Consider the following 15355-nt stretch of genomic DNA (forward strand, 5'->3'; position numbering starts at 1 on the left):
GAGGTGAGGACTATGCTGTGGTAAACATGTCTCTCTGTAGTGAGGTCAGGACTATGCTGTGGTAAACATGTCTCTCTGTAGTGAGGTGAGGACTATGCTGTGGTAAACATGTCTCTCTGTAGTGAGGTGAGGACTATGCTGTGGTAAACATGTCTCTCTGTAGTGAGGTGAGGACTATGCTGTGGTAAACATGTCTCTCTGTAGTGAGGTGAGGACTATGCTGTGGTAAACATGTCTCTCTGTAGTGAGGTGAGGACTATGCTGTGGTAAACATGTCTCTCTGTAGTGAGGTGAGGACTATGCTGTGGTAAACATGTCTCTCTGTAGTGAGGTGAGGACTATGCTGTGGTAAACATGTCTCTCTGTAGTGAGGTGAGGACTATGCTGTGGTAAACATGTCTCTCTGTAGTGAGGTCAGGACTATGCTGTGGTAAACATGTCTCTCTGTAGTGAGGTGAGGACTATGCTGTGGTAAACATGTCTCTCTGTAGTGAGGTGAGGACTATGCTGTGGTAAACATGTCTCTCTGTAGTGAGGTGAGGACTATGCTGTGGTAAACATGTCTCTCTGTAGTGAGGTGAGGACTATGCTGTGGTAAACATGTCTCTCTAGTGAGGTGAGGACTGTAAACATGGACTATGCTGTGGTAAACATGTCTCTCTGTAGTGAGGTGAGGACTATGCTGTGGTAAACATGTCTCTCTGTAGTGAGGTGAGGACTATGCTGTGGTAAACATGTCTCTCTGTAGTGAGGTGAGGACTATGCTATGCTGTAAACTCTCTGTAGTGAAACTATGCTGTGTCATGTCTCTGTAGTGAGGTCAGGACTATGCTGTGGTAAACATGTCTCTCAGTGTCAGGACTATGCTGTGGTCTGTCTCTCTGTAGTGAGGTGAGGACTATGCTGTGGTAAACATGTCTCTCTGTAGTGAGGTCAGGACTATGCTGTGGTAAACATGTCTCTCATGAGGTGAGGACTATGCTGTGGTAAACATGTCTCTCTGTAGTGAGGTGAGGACTATGCTGTGGTAAACATGTCTCTCTGTAGTGAGGTGAGGACTATGCTGTGGTAAACATGTCTCTCTGTAGTGAGGTGAGGACTATGCTGTGGTAAACATGTCTCTCTGTAGTGAGGTGAGGACTATGCTGTGGTAAACATGTCTCTCTGTAGTGAGGTGACTATGCTGTGGTAAACATGTCTCTCTGTAGTGAGGTGAGGACTATGCTGTGGTAAACATGTCTCTCTGTCTCTCTGTAGTGAGGTCAGGACTATGCTGTAGTAAACATGTCTCTCTGTAGTGAGGTCAGGACTATGCTGTGGTAAACATGTCTCTCTGTAGTGAGGTCAGGACTATGCTGTGGTAAACATGTCTCTCTGTAGTGAGGTGAGGACTATGCTGTGGTAAACATGTCTCTCTCTCTGTAGTGAGGTGAGGACTATGCTGTGGTAAACATGTCTCTCTGTAGTGAGGTCAGGACTATGCTGTGGTAAACATGTCTCTCTGTAGTGAGGTGAGGACTATGCTGTGGTAAACATGTCTCTCTGTAGTGAGGTGAGGACTATGCTGTGGTAAACATGTCTCTCTGTAGTGAGGTGAGGACTATGCTGTGGTAAACATGTCTCTCTGTAGTGAGGTGAGGACTATGCTGTGGTAAACATGTCTCTCTGTAGTGAGGTGAGGACTATGCTGTGGTAAACATGTCTCTCTGTAGTGAGGTCAGGACTATGCTGTGGTAAACACAGTGTGAGGACTATGCTGTGGTCTGTCTCTCTGTAGTGAGGTCAGGACTATGCTGTGGTAAACATGTCTCTCTGTAGTGAGGTCAGGACTATGCTGTGGTAAACATGTCTCTCTGTAGTGAGGTCAGGACTATGCTGTGGTAAACATGTCTCTCTGTAGTGAGGTCAGGACTATGCTGTGGTAAACATGTCTCTCTGTAGTGAGGTGAGGACTATGCTGTGGTAAACATGTCTCTCTGTAGTGAGGTCAGGACTATGCTGTGGTAAACATGTCTCTCTGTAGTGAGGTCAGGACTATGCTGTGGTAAACATGTCTCTCTGTAGTGAGGTGAGGTCAGGACTATGCTGTGGTAAACATGTCTCTCTAGTGAGGTGAGGTCAGGACTATCAGGACTATGCTGTGGTAAACATGTCTCTCTGTAGTGAGGTCAGGACTATGCTGTGGTAAACATGTCTCTCTGTAGTGAGGTCAGGACTATGCTGTGGTAAACATGTCTCTCTGTAGTGAGGTCAGGACTATGCTGTGGTAAACATGTCTCTCTGTAGTGAGGTCAGGACTATGCTGTGGTAAACATGTCTCTCTGTAGTGAGGTCAGGACTATGCTGTGGTAAACATGTCTCTCTGTAGTGAGGTGAGGACTATGCTGTGGTAAACATGTCTCTCTGTAGTGAGGTCAGGACTATGCTGTGGTAAACATGTCTCTCTGTAGTGAGGTGAGGACTATGCTGTGGTAAACATGTCTCTCTGTAGTGAGGTGAGGACTATGCTGTGGTAAACATGTCTCTCTGTAGTGAGGTGAGGACTATGCTGTGGTAAACATGTCTCTGTAGTGAGGTCAGGACTATGCTGTGGTAAACATGTCTCTCTGTAGTGAGGTGAGGACTATGCTGTGGTAAACATGTCTCTCTGTAGTGAGGTGAGGACTATGCTGTGGTAAACATGTCTCTCTGTAAACATGTCTCTCTGTAGTGAGGTGAGGACTATGCTGTGGTAAACATGTCTCTCTGTAGTGAGGTCAGGACTATGCTGTGGTAAACATGTCTCTCTGTAGTGAGGTGAGGACTATGCTGTGGTAAACATGTCTCTCTGTAGTGAGGTGAGGACTATGCTGTGGTAAACATGTCTCTCTGTAGTGAGGTCAGGACTATGCTGTGGTAAACATGTCTCTCTGTAGTGAGGTGAGGACTATGCTGTGGTAAACATGTCTCTCTGTAGTGAGGTCAGGACTATGCTGTGGTAAACATGTCTCTCTGTAGTGAGGTGAGGACTATGCTGTGGTAAACATGTCTCTCTGTAGTGAGGTGAGGACTATGCTGTGGTAAACATGTCTCTCTGTAGTGAGGTCAGGACTATGCTGTGGTAAACATGTCTCTCTGTAGTGAGGTATGCTGTGGTAAACATGTCTCTCTGTAGTGAGGACTATGCTGTGGTAAACATGTCTCTCTGTAGTGAGGTGAGGACTATGCTGTGGTAAACATGTCTCTCTGTAGTGAGGTCAGGACTATGCTGTGGTAAACATGTCTCTCTGTAGTGAGGTCAGGACTATGCTGTGGTAAACATAAACATGTCTCTCTGTAGTGAGGTGAGGACTATGCTGTGGTAAACATGTCTCTCTGTAGTGAGGTCAGGACTATGCTGTGGTAAACATGTCTCTCTGTAGTGAGGTGAGGACTATGCTGTGGTAAACATGTCTCTCTGTAGTGAGGTCAGGACTATGCTGTGGTAAACATGTCTCTCTGTAGTGAGGTGAGGACTATGCTGTGGTAAACATGTCTCTCTGTAGTGAGGTGAGGACTATGCTGTGGTAAACATGTCTCTCTGTAGTGAGGTGAGGACTATGCTGTGGTAAACATGTCTCTCTGTAGTGAGGTGAGGACTATGCTGTGGTAAACATGTCTCTCTGTAGTGAGGTGAGGACTATGCTGTGGTAAACATGTCTCTCTGTAGTGAGGTCAGGACTATGCTGTGGTAAACATGTCTCTCTGTAGTGAGGTGAGGACTATGCTGTGGTAAACATGTCTCTCTGTAGTGAGGTGAGGACTATGCTGTGGTAAACATGTCTCTCTGTAGTGAGGTGAGGACTATGCTGTGGTAAACATGTCTCTCTGTCTCTCTGTAAACATGTCTCTGTGAGGTGAGGACTATGCTGTGGTAAACATGTCTCTCTGTAGTGAGGTCAGGACTATGCTGTGGTAAACATGTCTCTCTGTAGTGAGGTGAGGACTATGCTGTGGTAAACATGTCTCTCTGTAGTGAGGTGAGGACTATGCTGTGGTAAACATGTCTCTCTGTAGTGAGGTGAGGACTATGCTGTGGTAAACATGTCTCTCTGTAGTGAGGTCAGGACTATGCTGTGGTAAACATGTCTCTCTGTAGTGAGGTGAGGACTATGCTGTGGTAAACATGTCTCTCTGTAGTGAGGTGAGGACTATGCTGTGGTAAACATGTCTCTCTGTAGTGAGGTCAGGACTATGCTGTGGTAAACATGTCTCTCTGTAGTGCTGTGGTAAACATGTCTCTCTGTAGTGAGGACTATGACTATGCTGTGGTAGGACTATGCTGTGGTAAACATGTCTCTCTGTAGTGAGGTCAGGACTATGCTGTGGTAAACATGTCTCTCTGTAGTGAGGTCAGGACTATGCTGTGGTAAACATGTCTCTCTGTAGTGAGGTGAGGACTATGCTGTGGTAAACATGTCTCTCTGTAGTGAGGTGAGGACTATGCTGTGGTAAACATGTCTCTCTGTAGTGAGGTGAGGACTATGCTGTAAACATGTCTCTCTGTAGTGAAACTATGCTGTAAACATGTCTCTGTAGTGAGGTGAGGACTATGCTGTGGTAAACATGTCTCTCTGTAGTGAGGTGAGGACTATGCTGTGGTAAACATGTCTCTCTGTAGTGAGGTGAGGACTATGCTGTGGTAAACATGTCTCTCTGTAGTGAGGTGAGGACTATGCTGTGGTAAACATGTCTCTCTGTAGTGAGGTGAGGACTATGCTGTGGTAAACATGTCTCTCTGTAGTGAGGTGAGGACTATGCTGTGGTAAACATGTCTCTCTGTAGTGAGGTGAGGACTATGCTGTGGTAAACATGTCTCTGTAGTGAGGTGAGGACTATGTCTCTCTGTAGTGAGGTGAGGACTATGCTGTGGTAAACATGTCTCTCTGTAGTGAGGTGAGGACTATGCTGTGGTAAACATGTCTCTCTGTAGTGAGGTGAGGACTATGCTGTGGTAAACATGTCTCTGAGGTGTAGTGATGGTGAGGACTATGCTGTGGTAAACATGTCTCTCTGTAGTGAGGTGAGGACTATGCTGTGGTAAACATGTCTCTCTGTAGTGAGGTGAGGACTATGCTGTGGTAAACATGTCTCTCTGTAGTGAGGTCAGGACTATGCTGTGGTAAACATGTCTCTCTGTAGTGAGGTGAGGACTATGCTGTGGTAAACATGTCTCTCTGTAGTGAGGTGAGGACTATGCTGTGGTAAACATGTCTCTCTGTCTCTCTGTAGTGAGGTCAGGACTATGCTGTGGTAAACATGTCTCTCTGTCTCTCTGTTTTTCCTCTGTGTTTCTTTTTTCCTTATAAATGTTTGTTCTCAGGAGGCCAAATGAGAGCCACATGTTGGTTCAAAGCAGATGGTTCCTTCCCCTAGCCTCCCCTCTCCTAGCCTCTCCTAGCCTCCGCTCCCCTCTCCTAGCCTCTCCTAGCCTCTCCTAGCCTCCCCTAGCCTCTCCTAGCCTCCCCTCCCCTAGCCTCCCCTCTCCTAGCCTCTCCTCCCCTAGCCTCCCCTCTCCTAGCCTCTCCTAGCCTCTCCTAGCCTCCCCTAGCCTCTCCTAGCCTCTGATAGCCTCTCCTAGCCTCCCCTCCCCTAGCCTCCCCTCTCCTAGCCTCTCCTAGCCTCTCCTAGCCTCCCTCTCCTAGCCTCTCCTAGCCTCCCCTAGCCTCTCCTAGCCTCCCCTCTCCTCGCCTCTCCTAGCCTCTCCTAGCCTCCCCTCCCCTCCCCTAGCCTCCTAGCCTCTCCTAGCCTCCCCTAGCCTCTCCTAGCCTCTCCTAGCCTCCCCTAGCCTCCCCTAGCCTCCCCTAGCCTCTCCTAGCCTCCCCTCGCCTCTCCTAGCCTCCCCTAGCCTCTCCTAGCCTCCCCTAGCCTCTCTTAGCCTCCCCTAGCCTCTCCTAGCCTCTCTTAGCCTCCCCTAGCCTCTCCTAGTCTCTCTTAGCCTCCCCTAGCCTCTCCTAGCCTCTCCTAGCCTCTCCTAGCCTCTCCTAGCCTCCCCTAGCCTCCCCTAGCCTCTCCTAGCCTCCCCTAGCCTCTCCTAGCCTCCCCTCCTCCCCTCTCCTAGCCTCCCTAGCCTCTCCTAGCCTCCCCTAGCCTCTCCTAGCCTCCCCTAGCCTCTCCTAGCCTCCCCTAGCCTCTCCTAGCCTCTCCTAGCCTCCCTAGCCTCCCCTAACCTCTCTTAGCCTCTCCTAGCCTCCCCTAGCCTCCCCTAGCCTCTCCTAGCCTCCTAGCCTCCCCTAGCCTCTCCTAGCCTCCCCTAGCCTCCCTAGCCCCCCTAGCCCCCCTAGCCTCTCTTAGCCTCCCTAGCCTCTCTTAGCCTCCCTAGCCTCTCCTAGCCCCCTAGCCTCCCCTAGCCTCTCCTAGCCTCCCCTAGCCTCCCCTAGCCTCTCCTAGCCTCTCCTAGCCTCTCTTAGCCTCCCCTAGCCTCTCCTAGCCTCCCCTAGCCTCTCCTAGCCTCCCCTAGCCTCCCTCGCCTCCCTAGCCTCCCTAGCCTCCCCTAGCCTCTCTTAGCCTCCCTAGCCCTCCTAGCCTCTCCTAGCCTCTCCTAGCCTCCCCTAGCCTCTCTTAGCCTCCCCTAGCCTCTCCTAGCCTCCCCTAGCCTCCCCTAGCCTCCCTAGCCTCCCTAGCCTCTCCTAGCCTCCCTAGCCTCCCTAGCCTCCCCTAGCCTCCCCTAGCCTCTCCTAGCCTCTCCTAGCCTCCCCTAGCCTCCCTAGCCTCCCCTAGCCTCTCTTAGCCTCCCCTAGCCTCTCCTAGTCTCTCCTAGCCTCTCCTAGCCTCCCCTAGCCTCTCTTAGCCTCCCCTAGCCTCCCCTAGCCTCCCCTAGCCTCTCCTAGCCTCCCCTAGCCTCTCCTAGCCTCTCCTAGCCTCTCCTAGCCTGAGTGTTTCAGATTTAAAGCCTTTTGTTTTGGATGTCCCCTGGGGCTCCTCCATCACTAGCTGCCTTCTCATCTCCTTCCCTTTCTCCACCAGTCCTCCCCCTCTCACTCTCCCCCTCTCACTCTCCTCCCCCTCTCACTCTCCCCTCTCACTCTCCTCCCCCCTCTCACTCTCCTCCCCCCTCTCACTCTCCTCCCCCCTCTCACTCTCCTCCCCCCTCTCACTCTCCTCCCACCTCTCACTCTCCCCTCCCACCTCTCACTCTCCTCCCCTCTCACTCTCCTCCCCCTCTCACTCTCCTCTCTCACTCTCCTCCCCCTCTCACTCCCCCTCTCACTCTCCTCCCCCTCTCCTCTCTCCCTCTCCTCTCTCACTCTCCCCTCTCACTCCCCTCTCTCACTCTCCTCCCCCCTCTCACTCTCCTCCCCCTCTCACTCTCCTCCCTCCTTTCACTCTCCTCCCCCTCTCACTCTCCTCTCTCACTCTCCTCCCCCTCTCACTCTCCTCCCCCTCTCACCCCCCTCTCACTCTCCTCCCCCTCTCACTCTCCTCCCACCTCTCACTCTCCTCTCTCACTCTCCTCCCCCTCTCACTCTCCTCTCCCCCTCACTCTCCTCCCCCTCTCACTCTCCTCCCCCTCTCACTCTCCTCCCCCCTCTCACTCTCCTCCCCCCTCTCACTCTCCTCCTCCCTCTCCTCTCCCCTCTCACTCTCCTCCCACCTCTCACTCTCCTCCCACCTCTCACTCTCCTCCCCCCTCTCACTCTCCTCTCTCACTCTCCTCCCACCTCTCACTCTCCTCCCTCCTCTCACTCTCCTCCCCTCTCCTCTCCTCCCCCTCTCACTCTCCTCCCCCTCTCACTCTCCTCCCACCTCTCACTCTCCTCCCCCCTCTCACTCTCCTCCCACCTCTCCTCCCACCTCTCCTCCCACCTCTCCTCCCACCTCTCCTCCCACCTCTCACTCTCCTCCCACCTCTCCTCCCACCTCTCACTCTCCTCCCACCTCCTCCCACCTCTCTCCTCCCACCTCTCACTCTCCTCCCCCCTCTCCTCCCCCCTCTCCTCCCACTTCTCTCCTCCCACCTCTCTCCTTCCCTTTCTCCACCTCTCCTCCCCCTCCCACCTCTCCTCCCCCCCTCTCACTCTCCTCCCCCCTCTCCTCCCACCTCTCTCCTTCCCTTTCTCCACCTCTCCTCCCACCTCTCCTCCCCCTCCCACCTCTCCTCCCCCCTCTCACCTCTCTCCTCCCCCTCTCACTCTCCTCCCCCCTCTCACTCTCCTCCCACCAAAATAGGCCTCCTGTGGGGACGGGGGATTTAAAAATAAATTCAATCAAAATATAGGACAAAAACACACATCGCGACAAGAGAGAGACAACACTACATAAAGAGAGACAACACAACACTACATAAAGAGAGACAACACTACATAAAGAGAGACAACACTACATAAAGAGAGACAACACTACATAAAGAGAGACAACACTACATAAAGAGAGACAACACTACATAAAGAGAGACAACACTACATAAAGAGAGACAACACTACATAAAGAGAGACAACACTACATAAAGAGAGACAACACTACATAAAGAGAGACCTAAGACAACACTACATAGAGAGAGACCTAAGACAACACTACATAAAGAGAGACCTAAGACAACACTACATAAAGAGAGACCTAAGACAACACTACATAAAGAGAGACACCACAACACTACATAAAGAGAGACACCACAACACTACATAAAGAGAGACAACACTACATAAAGAGAGACAACACTACATAAAGAGAGACAACACTACATAAAGAGAGACCTAAGACAACACTACATAAAGAGAGACCTAAGACAACACTACATAAAGAGAGACCTAAGACAACACTACATAAAGAGAGACCTAAGACAACCACATAGCAATGCACCAACACATGACAACACAGCATGGTAGCAACACAATATGACAACAACATGGTAGCAACACAATATGACAACAACATGGTAGCAACAACATGGTAGCAACAACATGGTAGCAACAACAACATAGTAGCAACACAACATGACAACAACATGACAACAACATGGTAGCAACAACATGGTAGCAACAACAACATGGTAGCAACACAACATGACAACAACATGGTAGCAACACAACATGACAACAACATGGTAGCAACACAACATGACAACAACATGGTAGCAACACAACATGGTAGCAACACAATATGACAACAACATGGTAGCAACACAATATGACAACAACATGGTAGCAACACAATATGACAACAACATGGTAGCAACAACATGGTAGCAACAACATGGTAGCAACAACAACATAGTAGCAACACAACATGACAACAACATGGTAGCAACACAATATGACAACAACATGGTAGCAACAACATGGTAGCAACAACAACATGGTAGCAACACAACATGACAACAACATGGTAGCAACACAACATGACAACAACATGGTAGCAACACAACATGACAACAACATGGTAGCAACACAATATAACAACAACATGGTAGCAACACAACATGACAACAACATGGTAGCAACAACATGGTAGCAACAACATGGCAGAAACACATGACAACACAACATGGTAGCAACACAACATGACAACAACATGGTAGCAACACAACATGACAACAACATGGTAGCAACACAATATGACAACAACATGGTAGCAACAACATGGTGGTAGCAACAACATGGCAGAAACACATGACAACACAACATGACAACACAACATGGTAGCAACACAACATGACAACAACATGGTAGCAACACAAAACATGATACAAACATTATTGGGCAAGAAGGTAGAGACAACAACACAAAGGGCAAGAAGGTAGAGACAACAACACATTAGGGCAAGAAGGTAGAGACAACAACAAGAAGGTAGAGACAACAGCAAGAAGGTAGAGACAACAGCAAGAAGGTAGAGACAACAACAAGAAGGTAGAGACAACAGCAAGAAGGTAGAGACAACAGCAAGAAGGTAGAGACAACAGCAAGAAGGTAGAGAAAACAGCGAGAAGGTAGAGACAACAACACATTAGGGCAAGAAGGTAGAGACAACAACAAGAAGGTAGAGACAACAGCAAGAAGGTAGAGACAACAGCAAGAAGGTAGAGAAAACAGCGAGAAGAAGGTAGAGACAACAACACATTAGGGCAAGAAGGTAGAGACAACAACAAGAAGGTAGAGACAACAGCAAGAAGGTAGAGACAACAGCAAGAAGGTAGAGACAACAGCAAGAAGGTAGAGAAAACAGCGAGAAGGTAGAGACAACAACACATTAGGGCAAGAAGGTAGAGACAACAACAAGAAGGTAGAGACAACAGCAAGAAGGTAGAGACAACAGCAAGAAGGTAGAGAAAACAGCGAGAAGGTAGAGACAACAACAAGAAGGTAGAGACAACAGCAAGAAGGTAGAGACAACAACAAGAAGGTAGAGACAACAACAAGAAGGTGGAGACAACAGCAAGAAGGTAGAGACAACAGCAAGAAGGGCAAGAAGGTAGAGACAACAGCAAGAAGGTAGAGACAACAACAAGAAGGTGGAGACAACAGCAAGAAGGTAGAGACAACAGCAAGAAGGTAGAGACAACAGCAAGAAGGTAGAGACAACAGCAAGAAGGTAGAGACAACAGCAAGAAGGTAGAGACAACAGCAAGAAGGTAGAGACAACAGCAAGAAGGTAGAGACAACAACAAGAAGGTAGAGACAACAGCAAGAAGGTAGAGACAACAGCAAGAAGGTAGAGACAACAACAAGAAGGTAGAGACAACAGCAAGAAGGTAGAGACAACAGCAAGAAGGTAGAGACAACAACAAGAAGGTAGAGACAACAGCAAGAAGGTAGAGACAACAACAAGAAGGTAGAGACAACAGCAAGAAGGTGGAGACAACAGCAAGAAGGTAGAGACAACAACAAGAAGGTAGAAACAACAGCAAGAAGGTAGAGACAACAGCAAGAAGGTAGAGACAACAACAAGAAGGTGGAGACAACAGCAAGAAGGTGGAGACAACAGCAAGAAGGTAGAGACAACAGCAAGAAGGTAGAAACAACAGCAAGAAGGTAGAGACAACAGCAAGAAGGTAGAGACAACAACAAGAAGGTAGAGACAACAGCAAGAAGGTGGAGACAACAGCAAGAAGGTAGAGACAACAACAAGAAGGTAGAGACAACAGCAAGAAGGTGGAGACAACAGCAAGAAGGTAGAGACAACAACAAGAAGGTAGAGACAACATCAAGAAGGTGGAGACAACAGCAAGAAGGTAGAGACAACAGCAAGAAGGTAGAGACAACAGCAAGAAGGTAGAGACAACAGCAAGAAGGTAGAGACAACAGCAAGAAGGTAGAGACAACAGCAAGAAGGTAGAGACAACAGCAAGAAGGTAGAGACGACAGCAAGAAGGTAGAGACAACAGCAAGAAGGTAGAGACAACAGCAAGAAGGTAGAGACAACAGCAAGAAGGTAGAGACAACAGCAAGAAGGTAGAGACAACAGCAAGAAGGTAGCGACAACATCAAGAAGGTAGAGACAACATAAAGAAGGTAGAGACAACAGCAAGAAGGTAGAGACAACAGCAAGAAGGTAGCGACAACATCAAGAAGGTAGAGACAACATCAAGAAGGGCAAGAAGGTAGAGACAACAGCAAGAAGGTAGAGACAACAGCAAGAAGGTAGAGACAACAGCAAGAAGGTAGAGACAACAGCAAGAAGGTGGAGACAACAGCAAGAAGGTAGAGACAACAGCAAGAAGGTAGAGACAACAGCAAGAAGGTAGAGACAACAGCAAGAAGGTGGAGACAACAGCAAGAAGGTAGAGACAACAGCAAGAAGGTGGAGACAACAGCAAGAAGGTAGAGACAACAGCAAGAAGGGCAAGAAGGTGGAGACAACAGCAAGAAGGTAGAGACAACAGCAAGAAGGTAGAGACAACAGCAAGAAGGTAGAGACAACAGCAAGAAGGTAGAGACAACAGCAAGAAGGTAGAGACAACAGCAAGAAGGTAGAGACAACAGCAAGAAGGTAGAGACAACAGCAAGAAGGTGGAGACAACAGCAAGAAGGTAGAGACAACAGCAAGAAGGGCAAGAAGGTGGAGACAACAGCAAGAAGGTAGAGACAACAGCAAGAAGAAGGTAGAGACAACAACAAGAAGGTAGAGACAACAACAAGAAGGTGGAGACAACAGCAAGAAGGTAGAGACAACAGCAAGAAGGTAGAGACAACAGCAAGAAGGTGGAGACAACAACAAGAAGGTGGAGACAACAGCAAGAAGGTAGAGACAACAGCAAGAAGGGCAAGAAGGTAGAGACAACAGCAAGAAGGTAGAGACAACAACAAGAAGGTAGAGACAACAGCAAGAAGGTAGAGACAACAGCAAGAAGGTAGAGATAACAGCTGAAGGTAGAGACAACAGCAAGAAGGTAGAGACAACAACAAGAAGGTAGAGACAACAGCAAGAAGGTAGAGACGACAGCAAGAAGGTAGAGACAACAGCACATCACACAAAGCAGCCACAACTGTCAGTAAGAGTGTCCATGATTGAGTCTTTGAACGAAGAGATTGAGATAAAACTGTCCAGTTTGAGTGTTTGTTGCAGCTCGTTCCAGTCGCTAGCTGCAGTGAACTGAAAAGAGGAGCGACCCAGGGATGTGTGTGCTTTGGGGACCTTTAACAGAATGTGACTGACAGAACGGGTGTTGTATGTGGAGGATGAGGGCTGCAGTAGATATCTCAGATAGGGGGAGTGGGGCCTAAGAGGGTTTTATAAATAAGCATCAACCAGTGGGCCTTGCGACAGGTATACAGAGATGACCAGTTTACAGAGGAGTACAGAGTGCAGTGATGTGTCCTATAAGGAGCATTGGAGGCAAATCTGATGGCCGAATGGTAAAGCATCCTGTCGGGCTGTATCACCGCCTGGTACGGCAACCAATCTACAGCTCAGCCAACCTAGCCTGGTCCCAGACCTGTTCTGTCTTTCCAACTGCTATGGTTATTGGCATGACAAAAACTCCAATGTTCAATGACCATATGAGTTGGGCAAGACCAGGCTACAGGTCCGGTGTCAGGACCTCCTCCTCTCCCCTCCTCCCCTCCCCTCCTCTCACCTCCTCTATTTTCCTCTGCATGTCTCCCATCTCTCCCCTCCCCCTCCCTCCTCTCCCCTCCCCTTATCTCTCAAAAACACTGGCTGTCCCACTCCTTCCTCCTTCCCTCCCCTCCCCTCCCCTCCACTCACCTCTATTCCCCCCCTCCTCTCCCCTCCTCCCCTCCCCTCCTCTCACCTCCTCTATTTTCCTCTGCATGTCTCCCAGCTGGCTCTCCCCCCCCTCCTCTCCCCCCTCCCCTCCCCTCCCCTCCCCTCCCCTCCTCTCACCTCCTCTATTTTCCTCTGCATGTCTCCCAGCTGGCTCTCCCCTCCCCTCCTCTCCCCTCCTCTCACCTCCTCTATTTTCCTCTGCATGTCTCCCAGCTGGCTCTCCCACTCCTTCCTCTCAGAGTTGAATCTCTCCATCAGTTCAGACTTCTCTCGGACCCAGCCCTTCTCGCTGAGCTCCAGCCGACAGCGCAGGTCCATGGCGGCCGTGTGGGTGTCCACCAGCAGCCTCCTCTGCTGCTCTCTGTCCCCCCGCTGTAGAGGACTCTCCCTGGGCTCTGGACTCTGAGTTCTCAGCCCCAGCTCAACGACAGGACCTCCTCTAGCCTCCAACTGGACAGGAAGAGAGAGATGGAGGGGGAGATGGAGACGGAGGAGTAGAGAGAGAGGCAGGCAGGCAGGGAGAGAGGGAGATGGAGAAGGAGGAGTAGAGAGAGAGAGGGAGGGAGAGATGGAGATGGAGAATGGGGAGTAGAGAGAGAGAGGCAGGGAGAGATGGCAGGCAAGAGAATTAGGTGGGAGAGAATGTCAGGGAGTGTCAGGAAGAGGGGCGGAGGGAGAGAAGGACCAGAGGGAGGAGAGGAAAAGGGAGAATTCAGAGAACGGATGGAAGGGATTAAAAGATCATAACTCAAAGGACTTCATGGTCAACCTCTCCTCCCTCTGTCTCCCTCTCTCATCATCTGACAGGATATCACAGTTCATGGTCAACCTCTCCTCCCTCTGTCTCCCTCTCTCATCATCTGACAGGATATCACAGTTCATGGTCAACCTCTCCTCCCTCTGTCTCCCTCTCTCATCATCTGACAGGATATCACAGTTCATGGTCAACCTCTCCTCCCTCTGTCTCCCTCTCTCATCATCTGACAGGATATCACAGTTCATGGTCAACCTCTCCTCCCTCTGTCTCCCTCTCTCATCATCTGACAGGATATCACAGTTCATGGTCAACCTCTCCTCCCTCTGTCTCCCTCTCTCATCATCTGACAGGATATCACAGTTCATGGTCAACCTCTCCTCCCTCTGTCTCCCTCTCTCATCATCTGACAGGATATCACAGTTCATGGTCAACCTCTCCTCCTCTGTCTCCCTCTCTCATCATCTGACAGGATATTACAGTTCATGGTCAACCTCTCCTCCCTCTGTCTCCCTCTCTCATCATCTGACAGGATATCACAGCTGCCTCTACACAGTTCATTTCCTGTCTGTGGTCCCGCCTCCCTGTCTGTCTCTGGACCCATCTACAGCTATCTCTCTGTCTCTGACCCATCTGCTATCTCCTGTCTCTGGACCCATCTACAGCTATCTCCCTGTCTGTCTCTGGACCCATCTACAGCTATCTCCCTGTCTGTCTCTGGGCCCATCTACAGCTATCTCCCTGTCTGTCTCTGGACCCATCTACAGCTATCTCCCTGTCTGTCTCTGGACCCATCTACAGCTATCTCCCTGTCTGTCTCTGGACCCATCTACAGCTATCTCCCTGCCTGTCTCTGGACCCATCTACAGCTATCTCCCTGCCTGTCTCTGGACCCATCTACAGCTATCTCCCTGCCTGTCTCTGGACCCATCTACAGCTATCTCCCTGCCTGTCTCTGGACCCATCTACAGCTATCTCCCTGTCTGGTCAATATATCCCTTAGAGAAACTACTCTGTCTGGTCAATATATCCCTTAGAGAAACTACTCTGTCTGGTCAATATATCCCTTAGAGAAACGACTCTGTCTGTGGAGCTGTAATGAGACCAGGACAATGCCTCTCTCTGTAGTAAGTAGACATAGACTACCATCCAAAATGGCATCCTATTCAATATATAGTGAACTACTTTTGACCAGGGACCATAGTGTACCATATAGGGACTAGTGTCCCATTTGGGAAGCGTCCTCTGTCTGTCTGAGGTCTTTGAACGCTCGGTGTAATTGCAGTGGCAGAATGGGACTGGCGCTGTCAAGTTTATTCCTGACCCAAACATGAACAGGAACAACACACACAGAGACAGAGAGACAGAGACAGAGACAGAGACAGAGAGAGACAGAGAGAGAGAGAGAGAGAGAGAGAG

General features: G+C 49.6%; 1 protein-coding gene across 1 annotated transcript in view; it reads right to left on the reverse strand.

Annotated features, from left to right (window-relative positions):
• LOC127920263 (mucin-5AC-like) overlaps window positions 1-15355 on the reverse strand; it is a 48716-nt gene that overhangs the window by 21519 nt on the left and 11842 nt on the right. Inside the window, 1 exon segment of the mRNA XM_052504167.1 lies at window positions 13300-13632. Coding sequence (XP_052360127.1) covers window positions 13300-13632 — 333 coding nt within the window.

This window comes from Oncorhynchus keta, unplaced genomic scaffold (genome assembly GCF_023373465.1).
Source record: "Oncorhynchus keta strain PuntledgeMale-10-30-2019 unplaced genomic scaffold, Oket_V2 Un_contig_1875_pilon_pilon, whole genome shotgun sequence".
Lineage (NCBI taxonomy): Eukaryota > Metazoa > Chordata > Actinopteri > Salmoniformes > Salmonidae > Oncorhynchus > Oncorhynchus keta.